Genomic DNA, 22,033 nt, shown 5'->3' on the forward strand with positions numbered 1-22,033 from the left:
TATGAGCTCACTGAAACCAGAAAACTTCATGACTGAGTAGCATTGTGGACCTGGCCCAGCCTAAATAGACACTGGGACAATGAGGCAGTGACCCACCCATAGGGCATAGATATGCCTAAGTGAATACCCATAAAGGCTTTTGGTTTTTGGCGGAAGGAGAAGGAAAGTTGGTTCACAGAGACCTGGGGGAAAGAGGGCAGAGTTGGCAAAAATAGAGGGGATGATATGGTTCTCCTGCGGTCCTTGACATCACCCCATGTGGCAAATGGGGAAGGTGGAGGGGTGATAGGCATAATCTGAAGAAGATATTTACTTGTCTGCCAGGCAGTTCTCGCTCAGGGCCCAGGTGACAGATGGGGGAGAGAGTGAGGGGAAGATTCTCTCTTTTTCTATGTGAAACACACTCTGGCAGTTTGGTGAAGCCTGGCTAGAACAGGGCACCAGGTGTCATATTGGGAAGACCCAGGGTAGAATGTTCTGTAGAGAGCATCATTCTTCACAAAGAGCAGGGACAACTAGCACAGCCAGTGCTGAGCAGAGCCAGTGAAGCAGTATTGTACCCAATGGGTGCAAACGTCTCCCTGAACACGTGTGAAACAGACCTCCCGACTGTCAGGAAGTGGGAGAATTTGGCTGGGGAGACCCAGCAGTTTGGTGGCGAGAGAACTATAAGGCCAGGAAAATTCAAGAATTAACATCACCATTCCCTTATTTGTATGTGCAGGCTGATGAGGATGGCGGTTCAAGGAGTGCTTGGGTACAAACCACCAGTAGCATAGTGCCATGACAGGATGACTAAAGTCATCTCTTTAAAGCTTTGAAGTTAGTCCTGATTAAGATCTATCCTTCTTGGCCTGTTTAGTATATAACTCAAGGGCCAGAGGCATCAGGCATCTATGTTGTACATGGTCTTAGTTGAAGAACAAGAATATAACTCATGATCCTCAATTAAAATCCAGGGAAGCTCTTAATAATCCAATAGTTTACACCATCTATGTGGCTTCAACTGCTGTGGCTAACTCAGGAGCTGTGGAGTTTCGTAAGTAGGTAAACAATGACAACATTTTGATATTTTCCCAGCCACAAGTGTACATCTACCAAAGAGAGCAATGGCCAGTGGTTTGTAGTAGATCTGCTGATTAACTAAGGTGTTCTTATCAGAGTGCTCCAGGATAATGTGTCAACTAAAATGGTATTTAACATTTTGAAGTCCTCTTTGGAAACTATATCTGAAGAAGGACCAAGAGAGACACCAGCAACGCCTAATGCTTTAAGTTGCCTTGGTTTATTGGATTCTGGATGTGTGAAGACACGATGCTGCAAAATCAGCATTTCTAAATGCTGTATAGAGCTGACCCAAGTGAGGCTAAGCTTAAAATACAAGAGAATTGCAGAAGCAATCAATAAGTGTCTATTGAATGAAAGAGTGAATGCATGCAACAAGATTGATTCACATCAAAGAATCAGTATTTCACAGTTTAGTCTCTTTTTCTTTTAGACAGTTCTCCTCCACTCATCTTTAGCATTTCCCTTCTTGATCACCCCCACCCAAATATAATACACAGCATGGCAGGGGAAGGGGAGGACATCAACATTAGCTGAAGACTTCCTGATGATCAGCATGCATTTAGTTGCTGCCTTTTTCAATCATTATCTTACTTAATCCTCAAATTCTATTAACTATTTTTTTAATGTTTGTTTATTTATTTTGAGAGGGGGGAGGGGCAGAGAGAGAGGGAAGCAGAGAATCCCAAGCAGCCTCTGCAGGGCTCAAACTCATGAACTGCGAGATCATGACCTGAGCCCAAATCAAGAGCCGGCTGCTTAACCAACTGGGCAACCCAGGCGCCCCTCTATTAAATAGTCTTATATAGGGGCGCCTGGGTGGCGCAGTCGGTTAAGCGTCCGACTTCAGCCAGGTCGCGATCTCGCGGTCCGTGAGTTCGAGCCCCGCGTCGGGCTCTGGGCTGATGGCTCGGAGCCTGGAGCCTGTTTCCGATTCTGTGTCTCCCTCTCTCTCTGCCCCTCCCCCGTTCATGCTCTGTCTCTCTCTGTCCCAAAAATAAATAAACGTTGAAAAAAAAAATTAAAAAAATAAATAAATAAATAGTCTTATATAGGAGACTTTCAACCATTTGCCCATAGTCACATGGCTAGAAACTGGCACCTTTTTGGATACTTCCCCATCCCCATGTTGTTTTCTCCTTCCTTTAACTCTGTCTTCCCATTTCTTTACAGTTTCTTTCCAGGAGACAAGAAGGTTGCCATCTTCCCTTCCATAGTATTTTTTGAGAGCCTCAGACAGAGCCCCCAGCCTGAAAAATACCATCTCCACTAACCTGAAATGGAAACCGAAGCATCATTTTTAGAAATGGCCCCTAGGTGTCTTAAAAACTTTTTATTCCTTAAACATTTCCTATTAAAATACGAAGACCCCATAAAGGAGTGACTTCTGAAGCCTTTATAAACTAATATAATCTATTTCCAACAGTAATCCCTTCTAGAAAAAAAACCCTATAGAAATGAAATAAGGAGTTTGCAATATGGAATGGGGTTAGAACAAGCAGGGTTCGTGGAGGGGGAATAAAGAGAAAGCGAATGAGAACCAGAGGCAAATTTTACCTATTTCATTGTTTCCTACATAGCACTATATTGTCATCAGCATCCATATAAGCCAATAAGACTCTGGCTCCTCCAATGGTCTTAATCATAAAAGGATTTCTGGATGCATTGATGCACAGTGGTTGAGACCACAGCCTTGCAACTCAAGATTTCCTGAATTCGAATCTCAGTGTTCTCAGGGCCTCTCCTCCCCTATTTTATGAGCACTATTCCCCTCAGAACATTACTTAACCCCTCTTTACCTTGAGTTTCTCATCTTGCAAACAGAGATGATCACCAATTTGGTAGATGTCGGAGATAACGTCCATGAAGGACTTAGGAAAATGGCTGCCCCACAGAAAATCCTTTATAAAAGTTATGACCATGAGGTTGTGATAATTGACTTTTTCATATCAACTTTAACCACCCGTGAATATTTCTCATGTTTCACAAAGGCTCATTGGGTTCTGCAAACCATTTCTGGCCTGCCGTCTCTATCCACCTCCAGCTCTGGGATGAGATTTATTGACCTCTGGGGAGTGTCAGTTCTGCTAGGCAACTTTTTAAATGTCTATTTTCTTGCTAGCATCTGAAAATGAAGAAAGAAGTTGCATTTTTATTTTTATTTTTTAACGTTTATTTATTTTTGAGACAGAGAGAGACAGAGCATGAATGGGGGAGGGTCAGAGAGACAGAGGGAGACACAGAATCTGAAACAGGCTCCAGGCTCTGAGCTGTCAGCACAGAGCCCGACGCGGGGTTTGAACTCACGAACCGCGAGATCATGACCTGAGCCGAAGTCGGCCACTTAACTGACTGAGCCACCCAGGCGCCCCAGAAGTTGCATTTTTAAATGTGTGTTGGCCTCAGTTTCACATAGAATAAAATGTTTTATGCTCCCAACGACAATTAACTATGGCCACAGTTTGGGCAGAACACAAATCATCTACTCTGGTGCGCTCATTGTTCTATGAAGAACAACAACAAAAACCCTATTCTCTTTTAATATGATTTGCCCCCCCCACCTTGGCACACATTAGACACTCTGGATGAAATCGAAGAGCTTATTTTATCTTCCCTGTTGGCGGTGCCCCAGCTTTCTGAACACTGGTACGAACCTGAGCCTTTCAGAATCATGGACCCATCGACTAAAAAGTACAGTGGCTTACGCACTCTGAAAACAACTTCAGCTTAGACTGGCAGAATTATTTCAACCAAAAGGACTGTCCTTTTCTAGGTTATTTGTCACGAAACCACTTAATCAGCTTTTTTTTTTTTTTTTTTTTTTTTTTTGCTTTTATGCCATGGTTATAGGGTAATGCAAAAGGAAGATTTTCACATTTTACTTTGCTAGAACATAATCTTTGCTAGCTTTTAGTGTCCTCCTACACACTTAACAGATTGTGGTTTATCTCTCAGAGAAGCATACATCCTACCCTTTAGCTCTCTAAGGGGAAGAAACTCACTGTGAATTAATAGAAAATAAGCCCAATTCCTTACCTACGCATCAGGTGTCACAAAGCACAAAGCTTTATTGAGCCAAGGGAAAAAAAAAATCCTGTCATGAACAGGATAATTGCTTCCATGTTTAACACCTCCAAAAAGGACACAAATAGCTAAAAGGAGGATATTTTAAAACTATATTAAATCATTCTAGTAGAAAACCTCAAACTTGTAAAGTGCTAGAAAAAGTGAAAACTAAATATCATTTGCCTTTGGGAGTCCCTTTCACTCATGCGGGGAGAGTGAAAGGTCCCTCCATGCCATTCTGGAAGGGGAAAGATGGCATCAGCCATGTGGGAGGAAGTTAACTGGGCTTTTGTACAGCAAGGTTGTGGTTGAGGTGAGTTTAAAGGACTTGTGTTTACCAAAAACTCTTCTTTTGGAGAAACTGAAGAGTGCTTCAGTTTGACACCACAAAGGGCACACACAGGACATCGAAAAGGTCCTGGGTCTCCCCCTTCCTCCATCTCGCTTTTTCCACCTGCCCAGCTTGACGCCTCTGAAATTACTGTCCTCCAGGACCTCAATTTCATCACTTTTTTTCCCTTAAAACCACCTCCTATGCCCCCCTGGTCTCCATGTCAATAGATCTTTTTTTTTTACTACCAGAAGACAATATCTCTTAGTTGAGATGTGTTTTCCATCTACCATCTACTTGGCTCTGTTTTCGCTGAATTTTTTTCTTTTTTTTTTTTTCTTTTTTTTTAAATATTTATTTTTGAGAGACGCAGTGACAGAGTGAGAGCAGGGGAGGGGCAGAGAGAGAGGGAGACACAGAATCCAAAGCAGGCTCCAGGCTCTGGGCTATCAGCACAGAGCCCAACATGGGGCTTGAACTCACGAACTGTGAGGTCATGACCTGAGCTGAAGCCGGGCGCTTAACCGACTGAGCCACCCAGGTGCCCCAGATGAATTTCTATACTCAGTGGCAGATTGGGAGGAATTTGATTCTTAAAGAATTGTGGGTTATAATTCAAATAATGCAGAGGTTTGGGGGGACCATTTAGTCCAAATTAGTGACTCAACCATCCCAGTGATTTCAAGACTCAGCTATGCTTGTAGTTTAGGGAGACACACGGAAGAAAGAGCTTGGAAGATCCAGTCTCCTTAGAACACCCAAACTAACAACTTGCATCACATGGACAGCCTAGCTCTTCTCTGAGTTTGGCAAGTCACAAACATAACTACAGTCCTCATCCCTTTGCGTGAAAAAATTCGTCTCTCCCTTCCAGATTCTCCCATGGAACTAACAGACTTTGAAACAGGCAAAAGTACACTTAATGATGTAGCTTTCAAATATCCACTAAGAAAAGAGTATAATGGGAGTTTTACAGCAATTCTCAGGGTCTAAAATGGTGCTCGAGATTCAGTAGGCTTTCTATAAATGTTTGTTCAATTGATAAGAAAGAATCCAGTCTGTCAGTTACATATCCTGCTGGGAAAAGTCCCTATTGGGAGCCGCATGGCTAAATGTGCGATTAAGTACATGTGTTAACAGGGCAGAATTCTCACCAACTAACTAGCCCCTCATCAAAAGCATTGCTTACAGGTTTGTAACAGTCTTTGACATGCGAATTGGGGCGTGTGTGTGTGTGTGTGTGTGTGTGTGTGTAATGATTACTTTCTTCAGTTAAGCCTATGCAAGGGCACTTCTTATGGCAATGGCTGTACATTGACTTACCTCACAATATCTGCAGTGTTAGCTTTTGGATAAAAAGCAAATGAAGAATTAAATTTTGCTCTAAGATCATAGATCTTTACTCTCCAAACAGGGACAGAGTGCAAATGTCATCCTTATATACACAACACTAGAATATGCACACACTCATATACATGTACACACATATACTGCATACGCTTAAGGCAATAGATGCTTCTTCTGCTCCCTGATCCCTGCCATCCCCACATGATATCAGAGAGACTCTGGATTCTAGATGTGTCAAGCTGGAGCTTCTGGGAACACAGCCACAACAACTGCAGTATGCTGAGGCTTTGTGGCTCTCTGCAGAAAGAAAAAGCTTTGGTTTTACTATGGTGACTAGTTTTTCCATTCTGTAGCAAACAGGTGACTAGAATTCAGGCTGACGATAGCTCCTGGTAATTCCTGGAAAGAACAAGGGTATGAAGAGTGGCTTGTATTCTTCTTATGATCAGCAGAGCCCTATACTCTGCCACTCCACAGGGCCCTGCTAAAATATTCTTGTGGAAGTCACCAGTGATCCATTTACCAAACTGCACACTTACTGTTCCACTTTCTTTTAATCCAGACTTCTGAACCTTCCCATAGCAAAGACTGCTTGCCATTTACTAAATCTATTTCTTCTTCCTCCTAGGTACCTGGCTAGACTACATTTCCCAGCTTCCATTGCAGTTGGGTGGGGCTGAGAGATTAGGTTCCTTCCAGGAGAAGTGTGGCGCTCTATTCTCAGGCCTGGTGTTATGCTGCAGGGGGTTTGTCTCCTCCTTTTGCTCCTCCAAGCTCTTTTCCTCTCCTGGTTGTCTGGTAAGGGGATCTATTCTCAAGGTGACCCAAAAAAAGTAAGGATAAAAATGTTAGGTTGCATCAACCTGGGTTCCTGAGTAACTTCTTGGAGCAGAACATTACCTCAACACAAGTGCACACAAACACACACATACACACACACACACACACACACACACACACTGAACTGGACTTTTACAAAAAGCAGTGAACTTCTTGTATGGAGCCACTGCATAGGATCCTGTGTGTTATGCATCCTGTTATCACAATAACTATCCCTGATTTCTTAATTTATTTTTTCTTTTGCCTCCACAACACCACTCTCCCCAATCTTCCTTCTATCTCTCTGACCTTTCTTCTAATTTTTTAAACTGCCCAACCCATAAACTGAGGAATTTCCCTTGGGACCTGTCACTTTCCTCTTCTCGCTTCACATGTTTTTCTGGAATGGCTCTTTCTTGCCCACAGCCTTACCACCATCAGTCTGTTGATGGTCTGCAAATCTATTTCTATCTCTTATTCCCCCAAATCACCAGCTTCCCCCTGAACACTTTCTAATCATACGTGTTATCCTTAGCCAACTCCCCCAAGCCCTCGACTTTAGGGCAACTTTCTTCTCTCCAAGCTCCACCCCTATCCAATCACTCAGACTCATTCAGTACCCTTCAGAAATGCCTCACATAATGCCCTCCTCCACCTCTGCAGTCATTCTCTCCATCTCTACTTCTCACTGCCTTAGATCTGACTCCATCATTTCTCCATCTCTGCAACAAGTTTCTAAATGTCTCTCTACTGCCTGTTTCTGCAGCCAGATCACCATAACCTTCATCAGAATTACTGAATAGGACACACACACACACACACACACACACACACCTACCTTTCCTGGGTCTCTATTGCCATCCTAAATAATAACAATCGTATCTATCATTTAAGGAATGCTTTCTATGTGCCAGGTCCTGTGCTAAAATGATCTATATTAATATTTATCTCCTTTAATTCTCTGGGAAATTAAGGTGGACACTGTTATCCTCATCTTACAAATGAAAACCACTGAAGAAGCATAAGTAACTCACAGTCACAAAGTTATTAAGTAATGGAGCTCAAATTCAAATACGGTATAGTCTGATCCCAATACGTATGGTTTACTGCCATGTAAAACTACTTCCAAATTATACTCATCTTGTTAGTATGGTACATGAGGCCCTTCAAAATCCAGCCCAAATCAACCTCTTCACATACATCTTGGCTCCTTACATTCTAAGAACTAGACCTTTGAACTTGCTACTGTTCCTCAAATGCTTTGCCCTTTCAACACTAAAATCACTTGTCCAGGATGGTGGTTGGCATAAGGCAGATATCCAAATTATGTTAGTTTCCCTCTTCCACTTCTTCATGGCTCCTACCTAGATACATTCTGTTTCTTCCACCTGTAATTTTCTTTCCTCTTCTGTGCCCAGCATATTCTGAATCATTTTTCAAAAGTCAACTGAAATATTTCCTCCTCCCCTGTCAAGCTTTCCAGACTCTTCCTAGGAAGACAATTTTTTGCACCTCTTTGCTTCCCTAGCATAACTTTGATGCCCTCGTTGCAGTTTTTAGCCTTTATATTGCAATAAATCTTTTTATTATAAGTCTATCTCCTACTATTCATCTACTGCAAACTCACTAGGGCCAGGGAAAGTCTTACTCAACTCTGAATTTACAGCCCTAGGCTATATAAAAAGCCCTCAAAATCCAATTGTTGAATGAATAGTATTTCAACATGTTCTTATTCTTTAATTAGCTCTCCCAAAATAGAATTCTAGACCTTATCTAGAACTATTATTTTACAGACTTGAAAGTTGAAAGAGGAATATGCTATGCTAAATGTTGTGAAATCACTTAAAAATAGTTTAGAGCTAGGCTAATCAATATGGTAGCCACTAGCCACGTGTGGCTCTTAAGCACTTGGAATATGGCAAATGTGAATTGAGATGTCCTGTAAATATAAAATATGTACAGGATTTCAAACATTTAACTTTTTTTTAAAAATATGAAATATTACATTAGTGATTTATTTTTATTACATACTTAAGGTGTATTGTAACTATATCAGATTAAATAGAATATATTATTAAAAGTAATTTATTTTTTGCATTCCTAAAGTGACTACTAGAAAATTTTTAAATTACATATGTGGCTTGCATTACATTTCTGATGGACTATGCCAGCTTAGAGTTTATAATTTTACAAACATGATGTGATTTGAGAAGGAAAACACTGACCTGGGGAGTTAGGGAAACTTTCTTTCTCTTTCTCCCCCAAAGTCACATTCGGAAGGAAGGAAGGAAGGAAGGAAGGAAGGAAAGAAAGAAGAAAGAAAGAAAAAGAAAGAAAGAAAGAGAGAAAGAAAGAAAGAAAGAAAGAGAAAGATGGAAGGAAGGAAGGAAGGAAGGAAGGAAGGAAGGAAGGAAGGAAAAGTAAGTTTTATTTTAACTAACAAACAGCTCCATCAGTAAGTTAATATATATGACTACACATTTGGGGGATTAAGAAATCATTATCTTTTCAACTTAATATAACAACTAGTTATTCAGTCTCCTTTATATGGCAAAAATTACATAACTGTTAATCAAACACCAAGACGTCCCTGGCTGTGCCTAGAATTTAATACAGATAGCAAAAAATATTAAATAACAGCTAATACACTAGAACTGTCTGAGGAAGGGCTTTATCCAATAGAATTCAGAATGAGAAGAGACTTCTATTTTATTAAGTTTATAATGTTTCTGATGTTTAAGAGATGCTACCTCAAATTCTTATTGAAGAGAGCTAGAGAAGAAAGAGGAGATACAGAAAAGAAAAGGAATGGAAGAGAAGAGGAAAAGAGAGGAGAAGAAAGAGAAGAATGATTGAAAAGGAAAAAAGTTCAGAGTCCACCCTCTCCATTTATAATGATCATGAAAGTTCATTTTTTATTAGGATAGAGACCTTTCTACCACATTTGGCTCCACAGTTCCTAGAGGTCCTCTGGCCAGTTATTGCCCCGCTCTGACAATCCTAACCAAACAGTGGAAGACAAGCTTTGGGAATTTTGATATTTGCTAACTTCAATCCTCAGTACTAATAAGGTCCGTATTGTAATTATGCGCCGTGGTTAAGTTTTAAATTTCTTAGTGAACACAAAGAATTACAGAATTGTCATTGCGATTTAAATGAGGTTCGTTCTATAATAATTATAATAATATCAGTGGTCTTATTATTATGAAAATAAAATGTCAAGGAAACGTGATTGTTATTTACTATTTCCTATAAAGGTAATGATAATTAGTAGCATGGTATAGTACAAAAAGTCTGGTCAGAACATTCAGAGATTTGGGGTTTTGTCAGCCCAGGCCTTTTTTTTCCCCTCACCTCAGAATCAGGTAATAAAAATGATCTACCTCACTCAATCCCTAGATTTCTCGCAAAATGTATTATTTCATTTTTATGTGTTTACGATAAAGGAGGAGATTGTCTTTAAATATACTCCAGAGTCACAGTGCTCATTCCCATCTCAGATTTAAATGCCTTCAAAATCCTCAACAGTTTTCCTCGATATTAATAAACGGAGTTGTTTGGAAGAAAAATATATTGAAATTGCTATTGTAGAATCAAAGCATGAAAAATACTTTCTTACCACTCCTCATCTGTTCCACCTCACAGAAGTGCGTTCCAGTGGGAGTGTGAATAAATGCATGGACATGCTTAACTCCATTCTGAAAATTAGGGACAAAAAATCGTTTCCAGTAAAATTTCAGCATATGTCATAACGCCAATTTCTTTAATTAAACCGAGAGCACAAATAACTGAGCAAACCTTTTCAAGACGCTTCCAGGGGACTTCTTCCACGTAGACTTGAGCTCGGATGACATGGTCAAAAGAGGAAAGGAAATGCTCACAGATGCTCATTGCAAAAGTTTCTATGCTTTTGATCTGTAAAGTGAAACAAAATGCTAGTGATCAGAAATACCTGCCCCATTTAAAAATAATTTTTTAAATATCCACAGAGTTCTCTTTCCTGTTCAAATCCTTTTCAGAATCAGAGAAATATACATTTTGAAAGAACCATGAGACATGAATTGGTCCTTATCCCAAATTTTCATAAGGTCTCCTAAATGTAGTTAATACAGCACCATTACCGGGGTGAGACTACCCTGTTTTTAAAAGAAACCTGTTTTGCAGGAAGAAATGTGTCAATCAATGGATGAGCACAAGAAAACTTAACATTTAGATTCTCCTTCCGGTGAGCTCAGTCATTACCCACGCCAACGACAATACTACGGTGGACTCCAAAACACTCTGGTGTCTCTATGAGGTTGCCAAATGGGCCTCCCAGTTTCCCAGGGGAAAACATTAACACAGGGCCACTTCTGCTTCCTTGCTTTGCAAACAGACCTTCGATTGACTATCCCTCACTCCCACCCCCATGAAGCAGCTCCCTACTTCCACACAAATTCTTCATAACAATCTCTAGACAATGTGTTATGGTCTTAGCAGAGTCTACAGATGATTTATGGCTTGCCTAAAGTGGACTATTTGTACAGGTTTCCCCAGGATAGTTCTGTTTTATGCCTGTTGTCCCAGAATAATTATTTAGCATCTTATTTCACTCTCAGAAGTGTCCTAGTTTGGAAAACAAAAATACTAACTCAAAAAGATATATGCACCCCCATGTTCATTGCAGCATTATTTGCAATAACCAAAATATGGAAACAACTTAAGTATCCTGTCAGTGGATAAATGCATAAAGAAAATGTAATATATATTGGTAATATACATAATGGTGTATATATTTATTTATATGGTGTGTGTGTGTGTATATATATATATATAGTGTGTGTGTGTGTATATATATATATATATATATGATGTATATTCATCTAAAAAGGAGTGAATCTTGACATTTGTGGTAACACAGATCATAGATGAACTTTGATGGGATTATGCTAAGAGAAATAAGTCAGGAAAAGACGAACACCATATGTTCTCACTTATATGTGGAATCTAAACAAAACAAAAACAAACAAACAAAATCAAGTTCATAGATACAAAGAACCGATTGGTGGTTGCCAGGAGAGAGGAGATAGGCAAAGTGGGTGAAGGGAGTCAAAACAAACTTCCAGTTATAAAATTAGTAATCATGGGGATGTAATATACAAGACAGGAAATACAGTTAATAATACTGTATTATGGGGGCGCCTGGGTGGCGCAGTCGGTTAAGCGTCCGACTTCAGCCAGGTCACGATCTCGCGGTCCGGGAGTTCGAGCCCCGCGTCAGGCTCTGGGCTGATGGCTCAGAGCCTGGAGCCTGTTTCCGATTCTGTGTCTCCCTCTCTCTCTGCCCCTCCCCCGTTCATGCTCTGTCTCTCTCTGTCCCAAAAATAAATAAACGTTGAAAAAAAATTAAAAAAAAAATACTGTATTATGTATTTGAAAGTAGCTAAGAGACAACTCTTAAAATTTCTGATGACAAGAAATAAAAATTTATTTCACCATATACACAAATATCAAACCATCATGTTGTGCACCTGAAATATAATGTTGTATGCCAATTATATCTCAATTTTAAAAAACAAAAGAAAAAAAAGTGCCACCTTGTTTTAGATAAGAAATTATATGGTCACTCTATCTACAATGAATGAATTTGAATTGTCTTTAAGATCCAGGTCCATTCTTGGGCGCCTGGGTGGCTCAGTCGGTTAAGCGTCCGACTTCGGCTCAGGTCATGATCTCACGGTCTGTGAGTTCGAGCCTTGCGTCGGGCTCTGTGCTGACAGCTCAGAGCCTGGAGCCTGTTTCAGACTCTGTGTCTCCCTCTCTCTCTGACCCTCCCCCGTTCATGCTCTGTCTCTCTCTGTCTCAAAAATAAATAAACATTAAAAAAAAAATTAAAAAAAAAAAAAAGATCCAGGTCCATTCCTTCACTTTTCTGCATCTTTCATATAGTACAGGAAATATGAGAATCTGTGTTACCTGGCCCTCTTTTGTAGTGCAGTACCGTAGCCTATTTTCAATTTATTTTTTTAAGAGAGCAATGCCTTTTTCTTTTTTTTTTTTTTTTTTTTTTTAAATTTTTTTTTTTTTCAACGTTTATTTATTTTTGGGACAGAGAGAGACAGAGCATGAACGGGGGAGGGGCAGAGAGAGAGGGAGACACAGAATCGGAAACAGGCTCCAGGCTCCGAGCCATCAGCCCAGAGCCCGACGCGGGGCTCGAACTCACGGACCGCGAGATCGTGACCTGGCTGAAGTCGGACGCTTAACCGACTGCGCCACCCAGGCGCCCCGAGCAATGCCTTTTTCTATAGCCATGTTTGTGCATGCTGGGCCACTCCGAATAGCAAGAAAAAGGTTTGGGGTGGAGCTAGGCCTTGCAGAAATTATATTTCAATTAGTTGGTTCATTTCATGCATTCTGAGTGTGGATTTCATGCAAAAGCATGAGAAAAGAAACTTTCTAGTCTACATTTCTTGTCTTTTTAGACTTCTTTGCAAAAAGAAAAATCATCTTGCGTTTCCCAGAAATCTGCTGGAGGTCCGACACAGCTTCCCTCACACTTAAACTAGAAGCTGAAGTGCTAAAATATCAGATACTATCAGCTCCAAGACTCTCTTGAAGAATACGGCTACCAACATATATGGATACTAAGTGGTCATGCCATTGAGAACATTAGGAAGCCATTAAAAATTGGACCAATAGATTTCAAAATATATCTTATACTCAAGATTTTCTTCTATAGTAACACCAGGAAGAGAAATGGTACTTTCTTCTATAAATGTACACCATTCTAAAAGAAAAAAAAAAATAGGTAACAGGAATCAAAGAAATGCATGACAAAAAATGTGTAAAAATTCTATTCTGAAATCCTCCCAGGGCTTTGATTTGCCAATGATCCTAATTAAGAGAGAACATGTAAATTTGTCAGATAGGATTCTCTTCCTAAAAGATGTAGTAAGTTGAGAACCAAAAAAAGCAAAGAAATGAGATTAAGAGGGGAAAAAAAGAAAAAAGCTTTTCTGTAAGGCTGAGAATTTTAGAATCCAAAAGAAAAAGAATTAGTGGCCTAAATGTAAAAATAGGGTTAGAAAGTAAAGGGAACTTGCAGTAAGCAAGTGATATACTCATGTTATAGTTTAGTGAATTCTGCATCAAGATAGGTAACAACATAGGGGTGCCTGGGTGGCTCAGTCGGTTAAGTGTCTGGCTTCGGCTCAGGTCATAATCTTGTTTGGTGAGTTCGAGCCCCACATTGGTCTCTGTGCCGACAGCTCAGAGTCTGGAGCCTGCTTCAGATTCCGTGCCTCCCTCTCTCTCTGTTCCACCCCTACGCGCACTCTGTCTCTCTCTCTCAAAAATAAATAAACATTAAAAAAAATTTTTTTTAAAGACAGGCAGCATCTAAGAATGATACATACCCCTTTAAATTTTGCCAAGACGTGAACTGTGTTCTTGATGGTGTCTGTGGGGATGATGTCTGAATTATCTCCATGCAGATAATCTTTTTTGGAACTCAGAGTAAGTTGCACTGAAGTTGCCACCTCTTTAATGCTGTGATATTTCCCATCTCGCTGAATATGGAGAACTTTTACCATATCCTTCCCATAGCCGGTTCGGACAAACTCCACCTCCTCATTCTGCAATGAAAACACTGTCATCGTATTGAAGAAAGATACATGAAAACAAAAAGTCACCTGCAAGTTCTTCAAGCCTTGATTTAGTCGTATAATTATAAAAGGTGAGCGTTAAGAGTATTCATGAAAGCAAGACCCTATCCTACCTTTGAAGAAAAACAGGAACTTTTATGGAGAAAAGAGAATTGCAAGAATCATATGAAAATATATCAAACTCGCCTGAAGACAGACAGGTAGATGGCTTTCTTGATAATATTAAGTAATAATAATAATAGTAACAGTATCTCCTGGACCAAACTATTTACTCTGTTTTATTTAATAACTGCTAACTGAATCCTTGGAACAGCTCTGAACTAATATTGTTCCCATTTCACAGAGGGAGAACCTGAGGTTCAGAGTGTAAGTGACTAGCTCTACTTCACACAGCGAGTAAAGGATAGAGCCAACAATCCATACTCAGATCCGTGGGCTCCAAAGTTTATTCTCCTAACCACTATGCAGACTGCCATTCTTCTGCAAAAATGTGTGACTATGTTAACTGAAAATAATTATATCCTGTTTTTTTTTTATACAGAGTGATATTCTGGAGAAAATGCCCTATGATCACTAAAAAAAAATTGAAAATTGCTTCCCCTTCTTGCTGCCGGGAAGAAGAGTAATTAGTGACAGGGTCCAGATTCCCTTCAGGAGTGCAGAGCCAGGCCATCTGGCTGCAGGAAAAGCTATGCTTTTAGCAAACAGACACTTAATAAAAGCCTGGTGATTGACTCATTAGTGCCCTTATTTGGAGCTGGCGCTCTCACGCGCAAATACATCCATCTCCACTGCTAGGATTCATAAGATTTGTCCCTGGGCTTTACTGGTGTTTGAAAGAAGAGGCAAGCATCAAAATTGAACATTAAGATGATAAGGCCAGAAAGTGACAAAAAGAAAAGTAAATGAAAAACAACATGCAGTGAGAGTCTGGGGAGGGTCACAAAGAAGGAACCTCACCTGCTAACTGCACATAGGCTACCTAAAAATTTGTTTACATAAAGCATCACCAGATCCTCTGGGAGGAGTTGTAAAATACTAGCCAACATCAGAAATTATTGTTATGTTTCCTTTAGGAAAGTGGGAGATATGGGGGGTTGTCTTCAGTCTTGGGGACACAGCATTCCTGGTAGGGCATGCTCCTGATTTAAGGGACAACTCTTGGAAAGGCCCCTTAAAAGCCTCTGACCCAATTTTGGAGGGACTCATCTTCTAGGAAAGCATCAATGAGAAAACTCAAAGAGCAGACTTAGAGGATCTTAATAAGAACTATAACACTGATGGGGAAAGAGTCACTGCTTGTGGTTGCAGGGGCTTTGGAATCAGACCACGTTCAAACTCTATCTTGCCATCTACAGATTTGTGGCTTGCAACAAATACTTTGTTGGCTCTGAGTCCTTAGTTTCCCCAGCTGTACAAATGGAGATAACCACCCCTACTTGTAGGAGTTGCTGGTGAAAGGCCTGACTCAGTTTCTAGTACCTAGCTGCAGTGAGGTCAACCCCAGCAAAAGTGGCCACGTCAGGCCTGGCTGTGGGCACAACCCCAGCAGAGACAGTAGATGGGACTTTGAGTAAAGGCACCGGTTTTTAGAGTAGAGAGCACTGCTGGCAGCAGTCAGAGGAAGACTGTGACGTGTCTTTTGAGCCACAAGGAATTCCACCTGGGGGAGGAAGGCACTTGGCTGGCTGGGGGCCCCTGGATGGCATGAACGAGGATCCAGAACCAAAGGTCTCCGAGATTGTCCATCAGCCCCGGGATACACATGAATATTACTTCTCAGTCCTATCCACTGCCATTAAATACCTAAGCTATGGTAGCTCGGTCTGTGAAAGCAAGTGGTTCCTGCATGGCACATAGATTCAGGGGCACCTGGGTGGCTCTGTCGGTTGAGCGCCTGAGTTTGGATCAGGTCATGATCTCACGGTTTGTGAGTTCGAGCCCTACATAGGGCTCACTGCTGTCAGTACAGAGCCAATTTGAATCCTCTCTTCCCTTCCCCTGCTGGCTCTCTCTCTCTCAAACACAAATAAGCATTTTTTTTTTTTAAAGAAAGATTCAGTGACAGCCACCCTTCAGATCCCTAACTTTGCTCTCATCTTGCCACAGCCTGTTTCAAACTCTGCTTCAGCTATCCTGAGCTGATTGTACTTGCCCAGGCTCGGCAGCCTTTCTCTGCCTGTAGGCTTTGAATATGCTATTCCTTCTTTCCTGAACACCCTTTCTCTTCCTTCTGCCCAACTACCGACCCCTTCTGTCACCTGCCTAACTTCAAGTCATCCTTCAGGTCTCAGATGCCACTTCTTCCGCGGGGAAGCAGCCAGCCCTTCAAGGTCTGGTGCCCCTTCTGTATGCCCTGGAAATACTGTTATCGCCTCATCACAGTCTTTATCATATTATATTGCAATTGCCTCATCATGTGTTTGATTTGCCCAAAAATGGGAAATTATGAAAGCAGGAACAATTCTCAGTTGTCACGGCAACCCCAGTGCTCAGCACAGTGCCTAGAACACAAATAGGTGCTTAATAAACGCGTTGCGAACGAATGAATGGTGCACCCCCACCTCCACCTCTTGCGTGGTGACACGGAATAGTTCAAGAAACACCCAAAAGATTTCAATACAGGAATTGCCACTTCAGCTCAAACCCCAATCAGGAAGTTCCTCTTCTGGGGAAAGCGGGGAAGGCGCCATCTGCCGTCTGATCACCTCGGCCTGGAGATCACAGGCACAGCCGACTGGGGAACAAAGGCCCAGGAAGGACCAAACTGAGTGTAGAGAGAATCAGCCATGCGGCACAAAGTGCTCACCCTGCTTAACAAGACAGAGCACTCCGCACAGCGCAGCCCTCCCGGAGTTTCTGCACGAGGTACACAGGAGAGGTCAGCACTCCTCAGCAAGCTCCTGACCGGAGCAGAGCTTGAGTCGTTACACTTGCTGGGTAGTAAGTCAGAAGAAAAAGGACGTCACCATGAGGATGGAGCAGAAGGGAACAAGAACGGTGTGGGAAGCCCGGAAGTCTCTTGGTAGGACCCGACAGAACAGATAACGGTCCAGACCAGATATGAGGCTGTCCCCCCAGTAAGACTCCCATCAGTTCTGTAGTCCAAGAAATCGGAAGTAGGTGCCAGAACTCTGTCCTGTATAAAGCACAGTATGGTGCAGAGATCCATGTGCATGATAGCTGCACAATGAGATACCATGAAAGGTCGCTCTCATCTGGAGGGTTGGCAGGTGGCTGAGAGGGTAGGCTCTGAGCTCTGGAATGAGGCAACACAGGTGTGAGTGAGTCTTTGTTCTGCCACCTATTAGCTCTGTACTTGGAGGTCAATGCCTCCATCTATAAAATGGGTATAAGAGTAGTGCCCACTCTCAGGATTGCTGTGAGGATAACATGAGGAAAAAGAAAAAGCACTCAGAATAGTGCCTGACAAATAGTAAGTGTTTAATAAATGTTAGCCGTCATTATCATTGATAAATAATAACTAGATGTCGAATTTTGCATCAAAGGGTCCTTCCAATCACTGTTGGAGAGAAATCCCCAGGTTACATACCAGTCCAGAAAGACTGCTGCTAGTATAAGGCGTCCTTCTGCCTTCATACTTCGGTTGTCCTTCTTTGGCTTGTGTGGCTTCAGGAAACAAAGTTGCAAAAGGAAACTCAATTTCCCAGAGTAAAACTCTGGATAGAACATCAGAAGGAATACATCTTTACCAGGCTCTATAAAAGAAAACTCCCTTTTTTTTAGATGTGTCTTGAAAAATAAGGGGATGGAAATCATTACTTATCTGCAAGTAAGACTGGAGAGAACTCTCAGAGATTTTAAATTAATCTTATTTTTCACTTCTGTAATGAGCTAGTGAGTGTTCTCTTATTTGCAGGCCATGGTGAAAGTGCTAGTGGTTATCGCTACAGGACGAGAGGTTCTTAGCCAGGAATCTGGTAACTTCTAGAAGGTCCAGTGGATAGGTTTGAGGTGGAAAATATTAAGGAAGATTTAAAAAAAAAATTTTTTTGTAAGTTCAAATTTTATTTTTTTAAGTTTATTTTTATTATTTATTTTGTGAAAGCGAGTAGGGGAGCGGCAGAGAGAGAGAGGGAGAGAGAACCCCAAGCAGGTTCCGCACTGTCAGCACCGAGCCCCACGCGAACTGTGAGATCATGACCTGAGCTGAAATCAACAGTCGAACACCTGACCGACTGGGCCGCCCAAGTACCCCATGTAAATTTAAATTTTAAAATGACTAGCATTTTCTCTTAAGTCTTTGAAGAGCTTCGGTAAGCCTCGTGTCTTCCCTCCATAACGGAGAGAAATGTAGAAGTGGTACAGCTATTTAGGTCCTATCACACAGGCATAAAAATCAACTCCGTTGCAGCGTGTCCGGATGGAAGAACTGTGCAGGGAGACAAGCCTCTCTCTCTGTCTTTGGAATGTGCTGGAGAAGTTCTTCCAATTCTGTGCCCAGGTTTTTCCTTTGCCTGACGTTTTCTTGGGCATTCATGAACAAAAAGATTTCAGAGAAAGATGCTGAACTAATGTGAGAAAAAGAAACACTCATCCGAACCATTTTAATATCGCTTTGGTGGATCTTAACAATACGTAAGGATAACAATAACAGTGAATCATAACCTTAGAAGCAGCTGGTATTTTTTTTGGCTGCCTCGGATCTACTCAATGTCAGATGGAAAAATATTGATATCTAGCAGAAAATGTCATGTTGCTTTAAGCTGCAGAATGGCTTATTTTTGCTAGCAAGGGGGTATGACTCTAAAAGGATTTGTCAAGCAGATGCTTCAGAAACAGTCTAACAAGTCATATGCATAATGATGGTAGAAAGAAGGTGACCTGTTACCTAATGAAGAATCCATTTACAGGTGCTTAGTTATTTTCATACTTCTGCCTATTACAGAGGAAGAGAAAGTCATCACTAAATGTCAGAGGCAATGCTAATTTTCTTGCGGGCCTCTCCACAGCACCAATAGCCTTAGGGCTGGGAACTGAAACAGGGAAACCCCTCAGGAGCCTCTCGGATTGGGGGCAGGAAATTCCACAGCAAAGAAGTAATGGAGACCTCCAAGAATGCAGTTGGAAGAAAATTTTACTGAAATGCACACATTGAAAGATAATGTCTTTCCAAATGTGTAAGTCTTGAAAATAAAAACAACCATTTAGTGAGGGTTTCATATATGTCAGGAACTTTGCATATATTATTCCCTCTAGTCCTTTGTAAGAACCCTGTGAAGTGGATATTTTGATCCAAGTTTGACCGCGGGAGATATGAGGGTTAGGTGTCCTGCCAAGGTCACACTGTTACTAGGTGACAGAGGTAGGAAAGGAGAGCCCAGTCCATTTGCTTCCAAATGACACGCTCTTTCCCACTACAAGGAGCATCCCTATACCCCCTTGATGGTTAGCCCACTCTTTAGAGAAAGAAGGGAACCATTCTGATCCCAACAGAAGGAGAGAAATGGCCATGTTACTGCAGAAACTTGAATTCCTATGCCATTTTTTAAATTCCACTCATTGGAATCTACATTATCTTATCTACTCCACACACACACACACACACACACACACACACACAACAAACAAACAAACAAAAACCCCTGCAATTTAAGAGGAAGAACGCTATTTTAAAAGAAACTAAGTCAGAGATGGTAACTGAGCTGCCCAAAGCCACATAGCTAACAGGCAGGCTGGTACAGTGGAAAAAGAGCCCTTCTGAGACTCAAGAGCCTTATTCTGCTTACTCTGTACCAGGCTGAACTTACCCAATGCCCAGAGGTACCCCCTGCCCAAACCACCACTTTTTCTGGAACTTTAGTTATTTGTTAAAATTACAGGGGAATTCTAAGCTCACATGGACTCCGTGGGTATGGCAAGGCTGTTCACATTGCAAAGTATGGGGAGAATGAAAGGCTGACTGCCCTTTGGGGCAGAATGAAAATTCAGCTTGGTGTCTTCAATAACAAGACGCTACCTTTGAGTCAAACACTGACTTTTATCTGGGTAAGGACTACTACAAACATGAGCGATATAAGTTTATTTGTGGTCTTTAAAACCACATCGCCAAAGGATCCTTTTTAGTCCATCTGCAAAGATAAAGAAATAACTGTGCCACAGAAGAAAAGGAAACAAGGTGGGAAGAATGAGCATTTAATAAGCATTAGTCATGTGCCACAGGCTATGCACACAGTATCTCACTGAATCCTGAGAGCATATGCTATGAAAGTACAGATCACGAGCCACCTTTAGAAAAGGAAGTTGATACTGTTGAGGTTAAGTAGTTTGGTCAAAACTACATGGCGTGTAAGAGGTAGGGCCAGGCATGGAACCCAGGTCTGCCTGATTATTTTCACTATACCCAGCTGCCTCCTTGACAAAACATTATAATAACGTTCTTTAAAATGGGATTTTACCTACCTACATACTCATTTTTATTTATTTATCTGATTAGATTTAATTCATCCTAAATTCCACATAACCCCAAAATAGAAATCTCTGAAATCTTTTTCATTTAATCCATTCATTCATCTATACTTATTCAGCCACTTCTAGGTGATAAGCACCATGGTAAGTGCTAGAGATACAATAGCAAACCAGTCAGACATTGTTCTGCCCTGATACAGGGCATTATACACTAGATAGGGGTTATACACTAGAACAAACTTTCTCAGTAAAGAATCAAAAACTTGGTATTTTAGGCTTTGCGGGCCATATGGTCTCTGTTGCAACTGCTCAACTCTGCCATTATAGCAGAAATAGTTATACGTAATACATCAGTGAACGGGTGTCACTGTGTTCCAATAAAACTTTATAGAACCAGGCAGTGGGCCAGATTTGGCTGACCCTCGCTCTTGAGAGGAAGACTCAGAAAAGTAACCAAGTAATTAGAATACATTGTAATAATTGCTCTAATTGAACAAATACAGCAAAGTCTGGGATACCTAAACCAGATTAAGAGAGATCAAAGATAGTTTCCAGGAGGGACTGGCATCCATAGAGCTATGAATGATGAGTAGGAATTAACAAAATAAAATTTTCTGACCCTCTTCCTTTAATTCTACTTACAGCTTCCTTTAACAACATTTTTCATGAACAATTCTTTGTTTTACAAATGCCTGAATCATGTTGCTTGTCTCATCGATTTTCATCAAAATAATTCAAGTCCCCTCCCCTTCCTCCTGCAACCAGAGTATCAACTTTTTCCTTCGGTTTTTCACATTCTAGATTTTATCCAGTATCTGAAGTGGTCTTGTAAAAGTTTGAACATTAAGTTAAAGAGATAGACTCTCTGGCATGTAAATCACACCTCAAAAAGCTATTGAAAATAACTAAACAAAGCCGGCAGCCTGACTTCCAGAAGTCCTCACAGGATGACTAAACTTTGATGAAGCCAGCATAGACCAGGGTGTGGAAAAACCCAACTTAATCTCAATCTCAAAAAGTTCTTACAGATAAAGCTTCAAAGAATACGAATTCACAGCCAAAAATAAAAAAAGCACACAGGGTAGCTTTCAAGGTGTCATGAGAGAGAGCTGCAGAAACAACAGACAGTGAAGTGTGACCTGCAAAGGCTCTAGATACTGGAATCACCAAACACAAAATATAAAATAATATGTTTAGTATCTTTACAGAAATAAAAAGAGAAGACTGAGCATATCTCCTTTTTAAAAAACGTTTATTTATTTATTTATTCGAGAGAAAGAGAACACGAGCAGGGGAGGGGCAGAGACAGAGCGAGAGCGAGAGCGAGAGA

General features: G+C 41.1%; 1 protein-coding gene across 1 annotated transcript in view; it reads right to left on the reverse strand.

Annotated features, from left to right (window-relative positions):
• The window catches only part of LOC115521620 (uricase), a 32,891-nt gene that overhangs the window by 8,469 nt on the left and 2,389 nt on the right, over positions 1–22,033 (reverse strand). Inside the window, exons 2-4 of the mRNA XM_030326960.1 lie at positions 14,026–14,244; positions 10,427–10,543; positions 10,248–10,326 (exon numbers count right to left, since the gene is read on the reverse strand). Of these exons, the coding sequence (XP_030182820.1) occupies positions 10,248–10,326; positions 10,427–10,543; positions 14,026–14,244 (415 nt within the window). The remainder of the gene's footprint in view (positions 1–10,247; positions 10,327–10,426; positions 10,544–14,025; positions 14,245–22,033) is intronic.

Source organism: Lynx canadensis, chromosome C1 (assembly GCF_007474595.2).
Source record: "Lynx canadensis isolate LIC74 chromosome C1, mLynCan4.pri.v2, whole genome shotgun sequence".
Classification (NCBI taxonomy): Eukaryota; Metazoa; Chordata; class Mammalia; order Carnivora; family Felidae; genus Lynx; species Lynx canadensis.